Below are 14,089 nucleotides of genomic sequence, written 5' to 3'. Positions count from 1 at the left end.
CCTGGCTACGCTACTGATTCAAACATCATATTTAACAGTTTCAGTAACAGCAAGCATTTAAAAAAAAATCCATTCTCAGATTACATTTAAATTTTGATTCGAACATTCGATTAATCATATCCGAGTTCGAGCATTCGCCGCGTCATGAATGAATTCGAACCTTCAGTCTGAAAAGGAATCAACACATCGAATGCGAGTTTAAACGTTCTAGTCGAATGATCGACGATAAATTGTAAGTCCGAACGGAAGATTCGAACATTTGATGAACCACAGACTAGACACTGTGATTCGAAGATTCGATGCCTCGGGAGAGAGTTGAAACTTTCCGGTCGTTAGAAAGCGCCGTGATGCCCACCAACGCTGTCCAGGAAGGCAGCTCACTAGAATTGGAGACACGGCCAATGTGTCTCTTCTGGTTTAACTCTTACTCTCACCGTATCATTGCTTCAGAATAGAAATACAGTTAAATCAGCCCTTATATGCATATTCTGTTCATTTTTTAAGACAGAAAGCAATACTAGAGACCCCGGAGGACTCCTGAAATCCGCCATAAACAACCCATTCAACAGCAGCGCAAACAAGCTAGCACTCCACCTACTTTCACATACAGATCATCTCAAGTCTTACTGATGGATGTCAGAAATCTTCAAGTCGTGTTTTCTCCCCTGTGGACACCCGAAAGAGCAGATGCAGCAGAGTAAATACCTGTCTAGCGCATGTTTTCGGGCTCCGTTCGGATAGCAGTTAGCTAGCTGGAGGGCAGTCTGGTCTCCATGACTCGTGTTGCTGTCTGTCTGTCGCTGAGACTGGGAATTAAAGGCTCTGGTGATGATCAGATGGATCGAATGCGATCTGCTCTCAATCCAGACACCTAGACAGCGAGCACAGCCTCCTCATGAGGTGGGGCTGGGCTCAGTTCAGTCCGGCTAGCGTGTGTGTGTGTTCCTCTTAAAGCATGACAGGAGGTTTGTGCCGCTGCTGCTGAGTCCACTGTGTGAACGTTGCCGCAAGGGGGCGCCAGTGCAACGCAGTCTCTCACGATGAGAAAAGTTCATGCACTTACTGAGGTTTTGTACAAAACAAGGTAATAAATTCAAACGACTAGTTTAGTTGTTTTTGCGTTGATTTATGTTTGAGAATACGATGGAAAATACTTGTTTAAAGTGTCTTAAGTAAAAGTTAAATGTTGTCGATGAGGATTTGTAAACAACAGGTGTTATTGTATAAATTGTATACAAAATATTTATATTTTCTTGGTAATGTTTGATTGATCTTTAAGTCCTGAAAGAGATGAAGACCTTATGTTTTCCAGCCTGGATATGCTAACTCATCTCATTCAAAGTAATGATAATCCTCTGTAGACACAATATGTTGTTACAATGTGTGTGTGTGTGTGTGTGTGTGTATATATATATATATATATATATATATATATATATTTTTTTTTTTTTTTTTTTTTTTTTAATTCATTAATTTACTTTTCACACTTTTCAACAATAATTTGAAATGTTTATCAGCATATTATAATGATTTCCAAAGGTTTTTGTGACACTAAAGACTGAAGTAATGGTGCTGAACATCCAGCTTTGCCATCACAGAAATAAATTACATTTTAAAATATAATAAAATATAATGATAACCTAACCTTAACCCTAAAATAGAAAATAGCTACATAAATTGTAATATTTCACAATATTGCTGTTTTTACTATATTTTTGATAAAACAATGGCAGCCCAAAATGTGTGTGTGTACTGTGTGTAATTATTATGTCTATATAAATACACACAAATTAATGTGTATATGTATGAGAAATATGTTATTAATATACAAAATGATTTTATTTATATATAATATAAATTATATAAAAATTATAATAAATACATATGCTTGTAAATATTTCTTAAATATATACATGAATGTGTTTGTATTTATATATACATAATAATTATACACAGTACACACACATATATTAGGCAAAATCAAACTTTTATTTTGTATGCGATTAATGGCGATTAATCATTGACAGCCCTAATATATATATATATATTATATATATTATATTATTATTATTATTAATAAATAAATATGTATATATATATATATATATATATATAACAGACTTCAATCTTTTAAATTGTACAAAAAAAACCCTCAATATATGAAGAGTTCATTTGCAAAAAAATATATATATTTTTTTGTCTGCATTTCAAGTATTCTCAATTAAACTGCAGTTGGGTTATTTTGATTAAATAATAACTCAAAAAATAGTTAACAATAAAATCACTTAAAAAACATGATTAATGAAAATGAATAAAAATATTTTTGAAAATGAACTCTTCAACTGTACTATCATGATATAACTACAAGTGTACGTCACAAATATACTTAAGAATTGCAAGATTTTTCTAATCTAATAAGAAAAAAAAAAATCTAATCTTTATTACAAATATATTCTTATCTCTGTAGATTTTGGGGTGAAAAACTCTAATATCTTGTCAGCTTTCTGTGGGATCCATCCTTTTACACTTTAATTTGCATTTTGTCATGATCAGTAACCAGTTGAACAATATAATAAATCCTGCCCACACATGCTTTAAATAAACACAGAAAACACAAAAAGCAATAATACACCAGGCAGCAGATGTTTAATGCTTATATGTTTGTACAGCTAACATTTCATTGAAGCGCTGAGTAGAACTGGTACACAAAAATGAAGGCACCACGCACAAACTAAATACACAAAACGAAGACAGGAAACTCATTATGTACAACATAAAAATATATAATTTTCATAATCTTTGGGTTTATATATACAAAGGTTTAAAAAAAAAAAATGTATTTACAAACACTCAAAGCACATTGAGAATTTGACGTAAAAAACATAAGTGCTTCCATCAGTGACGCACAGGTCATATAAACACGTTTATTTGTGTTTAGTGCTCGTCAGCGTCTGACAGCAGGGCTGGCGAGGAGTCCCAGAATGGTGGAGAGACAGTGGAGCTTCTCTTTGACCATCTCCGGTAACTTTTCGTTTTCTTTATATCTGAGAGGGAACAAAAAGCAGAGAATTTAGCAATCATTCTTAACCACAACATACATTGAAAAACAGACCTCGATTTAAGGATTAGTTAGCTTATAGAATAAAAATGTCTTGACAAATTACTCACCCCCATGTCATCCAAGATGTCTTTCTTTCTTCAGTCAAAAAAAAATTAAGGTTTTTGAGGAAAACATTCCAGGATTTTTCTCCATATAGTGAACTTCCATGGGGATCAAATGGGGATTTGAAGGTCAAAATTGCAGTTTTAATGCAGCTTCAAAGAGCTCTACATGATCCCAGCCAAGGAAAAAAATAATAATTTCGGTAATTTTTAACCACAAATGCTCATCTTGCACTAGCTTAACTTGTGATCACGTTGGAAAGGTCATGCTTAACGTAGGCGACCCAGTGTTTACAAAGCGAACGTGCAAAGAAAGTCGAATGTCCTTTACAAAAAAAATAAATAAATAAATAAAAAAATGTCAGATTATTTTGAAGTTGAGGACAAAATGAGATGGAGTTTTTCACCCTACCCCACCTTCTTGAATTGAAGACGAAGAACTAACCACGAGTGACCGAAGTTGCAGAGCTGGTGCATGATGAGCATTTGTGGTTAAAGTACATACATTTTTATTTTTTTATTTGAAAATGACCTATCGTTTCATAAGACCCTTATTCCTCGGCTGGGATCATACAGAGCCCTTTGAGGCTGCATTGAAACTGCACTTTGGACCTTCAACCTGTTTTCCTCAAAAATCTTCATTTCTTTTCGACTGAAGAAAGAAAGACATAAACATCTTGGAATACACGGGGGACATGAACTAATCCTTTAAATGTCCTTGGCCTTGTTATGCAATTAAGAAATTTAAATGCAGTTGAATTATGTATTATGGAAGTTATGCATGTTGCAAATACAGTTTTAGTGTCCTTAATATTTCTTTATTTATGACAAGCTTTTTACCTGGTGATGTGTCCTTCAGGGGAAGTAAAAGTGATGCAAGAGACGCCAGCTTGGACCATCAGCTGGGATCCATCATTAAACTGGACCCATACTTCACCAGTTGTTAACTAAAACAAAAACATTTTTGTACAATATTTATTATTTACAATATTTTCTATGGATTTAACAGAGACAAGGATATATAATAATACATATAATAAATAACAAATGCATAATAAATGACAAGTAAATAGTAATACATTAATAAATTAATGAATTAATTAATCAATTAAATAAATTGATTTATTATTTATTGTTGAATGGTGTTGTATTAATTTATTATTATAATGAATTAATATACACAACACCACTCAACAATACAAAAGTACAAAATAACAGTGTATACATAAACACAGAGTTCTGTTTCCAAAAGGTATCCATTCATTATACATACACTACCAGCCAAAAGTAATATTTTTAATGTTAATGTTTAAAACGTCTCTTGTGCTCACCAAGCCTGCATTTATTTGATCCAAAATAGAGCAAAAGCAGTAACATTGTAAAATATTTACCATTTAAAATAATTACTTTCTATTTGAATATATTTTAAAATGTAGTTTATTCCTGTGATCAAATCTACATTTTCAGCATCATTACGCCAGTCTTCAGTGTCACATGATCCTTCAGAAATCACTCTAATATGCTGATTTGCTATTTAATCATTATTATTATTATCAATATTTAAAACAGTTGATTAAATTTTTTTCAGGATTCTTTGATAAATAGAAAGATTCAAAGATCAGCATTTATCTGAAATAAAAGCTTTAATAACATGATACACTATACCATTCAAAAGCTTGGAGTCAGTGTATTTTTTTATTTTTGGAAAATAAATGATAGAAATGTATACTTTTATTTAGCAAGGATGCTTTAAATTGATCAAAAGTGATGACAAAAACATTTCTAATGTTACAAAAGATTTCTATTTCAGATAAATGCTGTTCTTCTGAACTTTCACTTCAAAGAAACCAGAGAAAAAGAAATTTAACTTTTTACTGTTTTTGCATTGAATAAATGCTTAAATAAATATAAATATAAATATAAATATGAATGGATAGATAGAAAGATAAAAATTTACATGATGATAACAAATAACAATACTAAAAAAAGAGAGAGAGAGAGAGAGAGAGAGAGAGAGAGAGAGAGAGACTATCGAGTCAACTTGACTTTACCTGAGAGGCCCAGCCAATGTTAGGTACGAAAATGGACTTGAGCACCTTTCCTGTGTTAATGGTGCGTTCATCTTTGCCTGACTGGGGTGAGCTGCCTTTAGCCACACTAGCTGTGGTGAAGTCTGATCCCGCATAGGAAATCATCTAAAGGGAAAGACACAATTTACTGTGAGTGAAACATTTAATTTCCAAGTGTGGCGTACTATGAAATAACAAAGCTGATGTGCTTTGAGATTAATGTGCATGACGTACTGATGGCGTGATGTGTGGTGGTTGGGGTGGACTAAGGCACACCTGAGCCACCTCTGCAGGTGCTGCTGGGCCAGATTCAGAGGAACACTGAGGCTGAGAAGCTGAAAAGGCTGGATTGGTGGGTCTCCTGGTGGTGAATAAGATGGTGAATGTAAGACAGAAGTCATGCATCATGACACTTAGATTTCTAGCTCGGTAACAGCCTCACCTGCCGATAGTGATGGGAAAGAATGGAGTGTTTTTAGCGCTTCGCTGCTCCTCAGCAGTGATGGCGGCTTCCAAAGACAGACACATTCGATGCCCCTAAGAAAAACAGCAAAGGTCAAGCTTTGAATCTTGGTTCGCATTATAACAGCAGGAAGAACAACATAGCAAGCAGTACCACTTGACCTTTGAAAGTCCTAATATAAACATACAATGTGCACCTGTCAAAATGCAGAACATCATTTCACTCTTAAACACGTCATGCAATGCTTTCACACAGTAGAAAACATGATGCATTGATGCAGTACCTCCTCAGTGAGCTCCATGTAGAGTCTGCACTCAGGACTCAGTCCGCTCAGCCCAACGTCACCCTTCACCGTATAAGATTTCCCGTTCTTCTCCACCACACGCACCTGCTCGCTCGTCTTATGGGTTTTGGCACCTAGAGGATGAAAATTAAAGATTCTTTAGGTCTAAATCCGCTACACTATGCACTTAACAGTTAATTCTGCTGAGATGTTACTACTGCCACTCACCATCATAGAAGCACACCTCCAGGTCAGCATTAGGAGTGTTCTCCATCAACATGCACTTGGCGAATTTTGTGTACAGTGTGACTTTAGGGGTCTTCGATTTCACCAACTGGACAAACTTTGTGGCATACTGATATTTCTTCCAGTATTTTTCTGCAGTAAAAAAAAGTAAGTTTAATGCAATGCTTTTCATATTAATAGAGAAAGCTGAGGGAAACTGTGTTAAATAACTATTAATATTATAAACATCATGGCTTCAAAAGCTTTGTCATCATTAACTGAATTATAATTTGTTGTTGTACCTGGTAAGTCCTCATAGCTGCAGATGAGAATGTCTTCAGGTGGTGAGGGTGGATGGTCCAGCACAGGGAAGCCTTTTCCTTCATTGGGCTGGTAAACTGTAACCTAAAAACACAGTTGACAACAAAAAAAAGCACTGAGCATTGTGAATTGGAGATTGACAAATGACAAAAAATGATTAGGTAACAACAATAAAAATTAATATTGCAAAATGTTTTTACAGAATCAGAAATCATTGTAATATGCTGATTTATTATTGGAATTATCAGTGGTGCTGCCAATTTTTTTTTGGAACCTGTGAAACTATTTTCAGGATTCTTTGATGAATAATCAATCTAACACATCCTTGCTGAATAAAAGTATTAATTTCTTCCAGAAAAAGAAAGGATACAAATTTACAGACCCAAAACCTTTCAACGGTAGTGTATATTATTAAAAAAAGCTTTCTGTTTTAAATAAATGCTGTTCTTTTTGTTCAAAGAATCCAGAAAAAAAAAAAAAAAAAAAAAAAAAAAATCAGATTACAAAAAAATATTAAGCAACTGTTTTTAACACTGACAATAAATCAGCACATTAGAATGATTTCTGAAGGATCATGTGACACTAAAGACTGGAGTTATGATGCTGAATATGTTGCTTTGAACACAGGAATAAATTAGATTTTAATGTATATTAAAATATAAAAACATTATTTTACATAATAACAATATTTCACAATATTACATTTTTTCTGTATTTTTGATCAAATAAACGCAGCCTTGATGAGCATAAGAAATTTATTTAAAAAAAACATTCAAAGTTTTGGATCAGTAACATTTTAAATGGCAGTGTAAAAGTAGTAATTTCTTTGAATAAAATTTTACTGACCCCAAACATTTGAATAGTAGTATGTATTATACTAATCACATTACATAAATCGAGTTTTTAGCCACTCACCATGGATCCATCACAGGATATCCTAAGCACTTCTTTGACTCTCTCCTGAGCTCCTTGTCCCTTCAGCAGCTCCATACACACCTCTCCAGAATCCAGGATACTGACCTAAAGAGAAAATACACACCTTGTTACTTTATGTTCTAAAACTTACAGGCTCTTCCTAGCACTCTAAACTCAAAGTGTATAGACGGGTGTACAGTTTCACAAGGCAATATAATAAGTGATTATAATAGCTAAATGTCTTTGCTCACCACAGCATTTTTGGTCTTTTGTCTGATGGGCTTGAGTCTGGCAGCACAAAGTGGAGGGAAGCTCTTCTTAGAGCACACCTTCTCCTTCTTCTCTGTGTTAGCTTTGCCTTTGGAGAGGGTTGGACCCAAAAACTGCGCATCAGAGTAGCCCTGAGATTCAGACACGTGTCCTGATCCAAACCCATCTTCCCTGCAGGGCCCTGAATTGCTGTGGGGGAAAAGGTTAGGCTGCTGCTGAGAATAAAGGCCGCTGGGTTTGTCACTGCAGGAGGTTTGTGTCCCAACTGGCCCTCGTCCAGAATGGAAACTGCCACCGCTGCTGTGACTGCTCAGGTCTGCCGGCCTCTTGAACGGTCCTAAAAGTAAAATGTTTTAAGGGTTAAATGTCTCAGAATAAAACAAATCATAAGGCTTTTAAAACAAGTCATATTAAAGTAATACTTCATTTTACCATCGTTGCTGAACCAGGCCTGTGTTTGGGAATCAGGCATTTGTGATGTCATTGAATGGGTGGATGTAGAGAAAGCTGATCCCAGACTGAGGAAGAGAGGGGAAAAAGAAACACAAAGCATTAATTACACAAAATACACAGTAATAATACTGAAATGCATTTTTTATAGAATCACAACACCTCTTACTTTGCAGGCTGTTTTACAGGTGGAGAAGGCAAGCGGCCATGCTCAGAGTAGCCGTGGGGCACGTTTCTGTAGCTGGAGGTTGACGGAAATAATCGTTGAGACCCTGAAAGCATCTCTTCTGAGTGGCATCTCTCCAGCGCCGCCTCCTGTGGAGTGTTGCTAAACCCAGTGCCGGATCGATCTGATGAATGAGCCCGTCTCAAGTAGCGAGAATGAGGCCGTCCGCTGTCAGCACCCATGGGAACTCTACCAATACCCATCCTTGATAAATCATCCTGTAAATGTGGCTGCCAATCTTGCCCGCTCTTAAAACTGGAGCTGGTGGAATGATGGGAGTGGCTGGGGATCGGCGCCATTCGATTGGGTAAGGGCTGTCCAATCACCTGCCTAGTTTTCCTCTGTAGCCGGCTGCTGCTGCTATTGGTGGCGTTAGAGGCTGTGGATATGGTGGCTATGCCGCTGTCTATAGACCCACCGTCACTGCTCCCTGAGTCTTTGCTTGCGGTGGGCCCGGTTTGAGTCATAAAGGGGTGATCCAGCACCGCAGAGAGACTGGGCCTGAGGGCTGGGCTTTTTTGCAAGAGCTGCTGAATCAAGTCCTGAGCTTCTGCTGATATGTGAGTGGGCATCTGATATTCTCCCAAAACCACCTTATTCAGGGTGTGTTTCACAGTGTCCGTGTCAAAGGGAGGTCTGCCCGTAAGGAAGGCGTAAAACATGCAGCCCAGCGACCAAACGTCCGACTCCAGGCCGTGAGCGCTGCGTGTGGCCACCTCAGGTGAAATGTAGTTTGGCGTGCCGCACATGGTGAAGTGCTTCTCACTGGGAAGCTTGAGCTGCGTTGCCAAACCAAAGTCTGCGATTTTAATGTTCATGCTGGTGGTGAGCAAGAGGTTGGACAAGGTCAGGTCCCTGTGCATGATCCCATGAGTGTGGAGGTACAGCATTCCCTTCACGATCTGATGCATGAAGTGCCTCGCTGTTGATAAACAAAAATAAAACCAACTGAAAACAGTGTTTCAAGGCAAGATACAGCTATATTTTAGAATGTAATTATGACAAAGTTTCTTTTTTTTTTGGAGTTATTGAAGTTAAAAATAATAATATATTATATATATATTGATTTTCAGCATTCTGATTTATATTAGATTTGGATTACTTAATATATTAATAATAGTTAGTTTAAAATTAAGTGCATAAAAGAACTCACCCTCTTCCTCTGTAAAAGGTTTTTTCCTCTCTTTCAGGTAGCGGCTCATTTCCCCATTGTGGCACATCTCCAGAACCAGGTACACATAATTACTGTCCTCAAAGTAATTGTAGAGCTTGAGTCAGGGAAGAGAAAATAAGAGGATTAGTCAATATCTACTTTTTCACTGAAAAATGTTCTAAGGATGGCGGATTCTTCCAAAGACTGCAAAATGCACAATAATATCATATTCCATAATTTATGCAGATGCTGTATCTAGTTCTTTCTTCAGTCCATATCTATATGACAGCATTTCAGCGCTGCTAATAAGAAACAAACGCAAAAATCAGAATTCTACTCATTACTGTATATTCTAACATTATCAAATAATATTTAACATCTGATGTATTTTTAAATCATCATGTCTATTAATGCAGTCAGGGTTTCCACAATTTTTGTCCAGTGAATTTCTGACATGTGAACATCATTTCCAGATATTTTAACTGGAGTGCAATTATTTATTTATTATTGTCTTCATTTATTTATTTATTACTAATGTCTTCAATAAGATGCTCTCAAAGGCTGATATTCTAACCCACTAATTAGCAACATATTAAAACGGCTAAAACAACTACAAAATGGAAATATTTCTATATTTTTTTTTTATAATTGATTATTATTCACCCCCATTTGTTCTTTGAAAAACCGGGGTTACCACTATCTTGATTTCTCGTTTTTTAGAACTAGAAAAATCATGCAAATGAATATTTTATTGTCATATATATATATATATATATATATATATATATATATATATATATGTATGTATGTATTATTATAATTAGATAATAATAATTATAATTAATTATACCATTTTATAATGAATATACTTTTTTTTTCAGTCACTCCAAGCCCTAAAACATTTTACTGGTTCTAAATTTAAGTAAAACAAAAAACAAAAAAAAACAAAAAAAAGTAAACTACTATAGTAACAACTGGAAAAGTCATGTAAATTCATTATAATTAGTTTTATATAATAACTATACTTTTTTTAATAACCTTTCATAATAAATATACACTACCGGTCAAAAGTTTTTGAACAGCAAGATTTTTAATCTTGTATTTTTTTTAAGAAGTCTCTTCTGCTCACCAAACCTGCATTTATTTGATCCGAAGTACAGCAAAAACATTAACATTCTGAAATATTTTTACTATTTAAATTAACCGTTTTCTATTTGAATATATTTTAAAAATGTAATTTATTCCTGTGATTTCAAAGCTGAATTTTTAGCATCATTACTCCAGTCACATACCTTCAGAAATCATTTATCTGAAATAAGTCTTTTGTAAAAATATAAATGTTTTTATCATCACTTTTGATCAATTTCTATAATTTCTTCCGACCCCCCTCCCAAAAAAAAAACTCAACTGTAAAATATATTGACAATAATAATAATAAATGTTTCTTGAACAGCAAATCAGCATTTTAGAATGATTTCTCTAGATTTCTCAATTAGACTGACTCTGTGACAGTGAAGACTGGAGTAATGATGCTAAAAATTTAGCTTTAATCACAGGAATCTATTACATATTAATGTATATTTAAATAGAAAGCAGATGTTTTAAACAGTATAAATATTTCACAATATTACTGCTTTTGCTGTATTTTTGGATCAAATAAATGCAGGCTTGGTGAGGATAAGATACTTCTTTAAAAAAAAAAAAACATTAAAAATCTTACTAAAACATTTAATCAGGTAGAAATTGTGAGTAACCTTAACCGTAATCAGTAAAACATAGAAACTACTACAGTAACAACTGGAAAAGTCATGTAAATTCATTGGTTTAAAAAGTGGGAACCTTAAAGAACAATCAAGGGCCAGTTGCATAAACATAGCCACTGTGTTAAGACTGTGTCTTAAGAACTAGTTTGGTAATTAGTCTTACTTTTCAGATTCAAATTATATCAATCTACCATTTTTAAGTGAATATAAGAAGTTAATGACCAGATTTGAAGAAAAAAAATTATATGGCTAAGACAAGTCTAAGCAGTTTATGCAACTGGCCCCAAGTTTAAACACATCTACAATCCTAAAATGTAATTTATGGAACGATTTGTGTGAACAATGTCTTGCAGTCAAAAAAACACTGCTGTAGCCACTGAAATATCATAAGCAAAATAAAACCACTATAAAATTTCCAGTATTTTTCTATTCTTTTTTACATTTAAAAGTAAAATAAGTCAGTTGAACTGCAGCGGTAAGTCTGTTAGGTCTGTGATGAGGGTTTAGGACTCACCTCAAGAACTGACGGATGCTTTAACCGACACTGAATCTCCACCTCGTTAATGACTCTCTGCACCATGCCAGCTTTGTGCATAGCCTTCTTGTCAATCTGCAAATACACATGGGGCACAGTGAACGGTTTTCAACAGATGCTGCTATACTACCACAACCCGGGCACGATGGTTATTTAAACAGCATAAAGTACATTCTTACCATTTTGATTGCCACCTCCAAGCCTGTGTTTACAGATTTTGCTCTGTACACACATGCAAAAGAGCCTTTACCCAACAAGGTGAGAACCTTGAAGTCCTGAAACATAAAAAGGAATTATTTTCATTAGATTCCAGTGTAACACACATCAGGAGATCCCATCAGTTCGATTTTAACCCCTATGAGAGTTTCTCCTACACTAGCCTCATTATGAAATCTCCTACCTCGATTGTAAGATCCACAGATGATGCCAAAATTCGGTCCTCATGTGGATCTTTTGCTTTCGCAGTCAAATTTAGCAGGAACGAATGAATCACTTCCAGCATGTTTCATGCAGTGGTTCGATCACGGATCAAAGCGACAGTACAAAAGCAGCCCGTTGCACACAGTGTGCAGGCTTTGTTGACGAGTCATTAGTTACCTGCATCTGACAGTGACATCTGTTGTTCATCACTCTCCCGCTCTCCTCCCGCGACTCTACCTGACACTGACGCTACCGCACGTCGCCTAGCAACTGTCGCCATGCGCCTAATTCCCAAAACACTTTCGCTACACTAATCACACCGCATAAGGACGAACAGAAGGCGAGGTCCAAACGGTAGTTTAACTGGTTATCAGAATGTTTTACTGCAGATATTATGAACTGTTGTTTCGACTTTGTTTATAATCATGCTTTCAATGTTTACAAAACTAGAACGAACGAAAACAAAACAAACTTGGGTAAAAACCCACACAGGCTGATTTTAGCTGTTTGTGTGAACTTAAAAGATGCATACAACTTAGAAATTAATAAAGCAGTCTGTCAGGCTACGTGGCTTTCGAGCTGCAAGCGGCCGCGCTACTCACCTCAATTTTATCACCGATTGAGACACTCATTTTCACTTCATAACCTCTTCAGTCCGACGATCGGCAATTTTATTCAAAATATCCTTATTTTTCCGTGAACCTGAGATGGTTTGACTTGAGCATGATGTATAAAAATGCATTTAATCGGTATATTTGTATTCCCCTCCAAAATGTTTGCCTTTCCTCCATTTTGAAAAGTCCGCCCGTTAGAACGCGTAATGACGTAATCGACGTCGCGGTGCAAACTGACCAATCAGTGATCAGATTATAGTACGACATGGAACTAGACAGAGTCTGTCAAAATAAAAGTGGTGTTTACTACGACGATATCAAGTTTTCAGTACCTACTGTTTATTTCAAAAATATCTTTAAAATAATAAAAAAAAAAAAAAAAGTGATAATATGGTCTTGTTTGTAATTGCAACACTGGCTTTTCTAAAATTATTCACATAACCGTTCCTTTTAAATCAGGGATTCACAAACTTTTTTGTTAGGCGAATTATCCCTGATACTGAAATTAAATATTTCAATAATTTATCAACAGTCACATATTCACGATTCAAGTCAGTTAATGTTCATATGACACGCAGTAAAGCAAAATATTTAATTTTGTTTTAGCTTTGTTTTATGTAAAATTATGTATTTATGTATAACAACTATTATGTATTTCCTACTGCAGGTTGGGAAACGGTGTGTTAAGTTATTGTGCGTCCATTTTAACAAATGTTTTATGAATCAATAATAATTGATTATTTAAATTAACATAATGTATTTTTGATGAAAATTACAAGGCATCTCCCATAGTACATGCCTGTATTTACAAAATAAATAATATAAAAGTCCTATAATATCTTCTAACACGTCTACATAAGTTTGTGACTAAGTTATCTACCTTTTTCTTCACGTAAGTGTGGGCGTGGCTATTTGTAAATTTTATGGGTGCGGCTTCCGGTCTGGTCCGCGTCCAGCTGTTTTTAGCAGTACAAAACATATTGTTGTACTGCTATATATTGCACATTGGTATGTTTTACCATATTATTTTAATGTATTATCTTAATTATAAACACACTGGTAGTAGTGCACTGTAGTGCAAACAGTTTACCATTTACTACACGTTGTTATTCTTCTCGTTACTTCCCGGAAGTCTCACCTGTAGGCTCACATCCGCGTTCAAGAAATAGGTAGATAGAATTACATTCAAAATTATATATCGTATAAATTGGCACAATAAT

The 14,089-nt window shown here is 35.1% G+C and overlaps 2 protein-coding genes across 4 annotated transcripts in view; both read right to left on the bottom strand.

Annotated features, from left to right (window-relative positions):
• itpk1b (inositol-tetrakisphosphate 1-kinase b) overlaps positions 1-997 on the bottom strand; it is a 75,855-nt gene extending 74,858 nt beyond the window's left edge. The window contains exon 1 of one of the 2 annotated variants that reach the window (XM_051133794.1): positions 599-997. The gene's annotated coding sequence lies outside the window, so the exon portion shown is untranslated. The remainder of the gene's footprint in view (positions 1-598) is intronic. The other variant, XM_051133793.1, reaches the window with a different exon arrangement.
• Positions 998-2,230: 1,233 nt separating this feature from the next.
• plk4 (polo-like kinase 4 (Drosophila)) lies at positions 2,231-13,078 on the bottom strand. 2 transcript variants are annotated; one of them, XM_051133788.1, is made up of 16 exons: positions 12,236-12,389; positions 12,015-12,110; positions 11,815-11,910; positions 9,538-9,652; positions 8,328-9,306; positions 8,141-8,226; positions 7,690-8,045; positions 7,439-7,543; positions 6,505-6,607; positions 6,206-6,355; positions 5,978-6,111; positions 5,674-5,768; positions 5,466-5,592; positions 5,214-5,357; positions 4,003-4,109; positions 2,231-3,044 (listed from the first exon to the last, which is right to left on the bottom strand). In XM_051133788.1, exons 1-16 carry the CDS (start codon positions 12,335-12,337, stop codon positions 2,945-2,947), a joined length of 2,895 nt encoding a protein of 964 aa, XP_050989745.1. In that variant the 5' UTR covers positions 12,338-12,389; the 3' UTR covers positions 2,231-2,944. The 2 variants fall into 2 exon arrangements, with proteins under 2 accessions (XP_050989745.1, XP_050989746.1); XM_051133789.1 differs by lacking the exon at positions 12,236-12,389 and adding an exon at positions 12,858-13,078 and having other exon boundaries at positions 2,232-3,044.
• Positions 13,079-14,089: the final 1,011 nt, after the last annotated feature.

This window comes from Labeo rohita, chromosome 17 (assembly GCF_022985175.1).
Source record: "Labeo rohita strain BAU-BD-2019 chromosome 17, IGBB_LRoh.1.0, whole genome shotgun sequence".
Taxonomy (NCBI): Eukaryota; Metazoa; Chordata; class Actinopteri; order Cypriniformes; family Cyprinidae; genus Labeo; species Labeo rohita.
The sequence above is the reverse complement of the archived record's forward strand: the minus strand, read 5'-3'. Positions and strand labels throughout refer to the sequence as shown.

Bases quoted from the DNA above. Each gene is read 5' to 3' on its own strand.
- plk4 (XM_051133788.1), bottom strand. From the start codon at position 12,337: ATGCTGGAAGTGATTCATTCGTTCCTGCTAAATTTGACTGCGAAAGCA. The intron at 5,593-5,673 runs GTGAGGCTGTTA...ATTCACCACCAG, and splicing joins TTTCCCATCACTATCGGCAG to GAGACCCACCAATCCAGCCT. The intron at 3,045-4,002 runs GTAAAAAGCTTG...GTTCCCTCTCAG, and splicing joins CCTGAAGGACACATCACCAG to ATATAAAGAAAACGAAAAGT.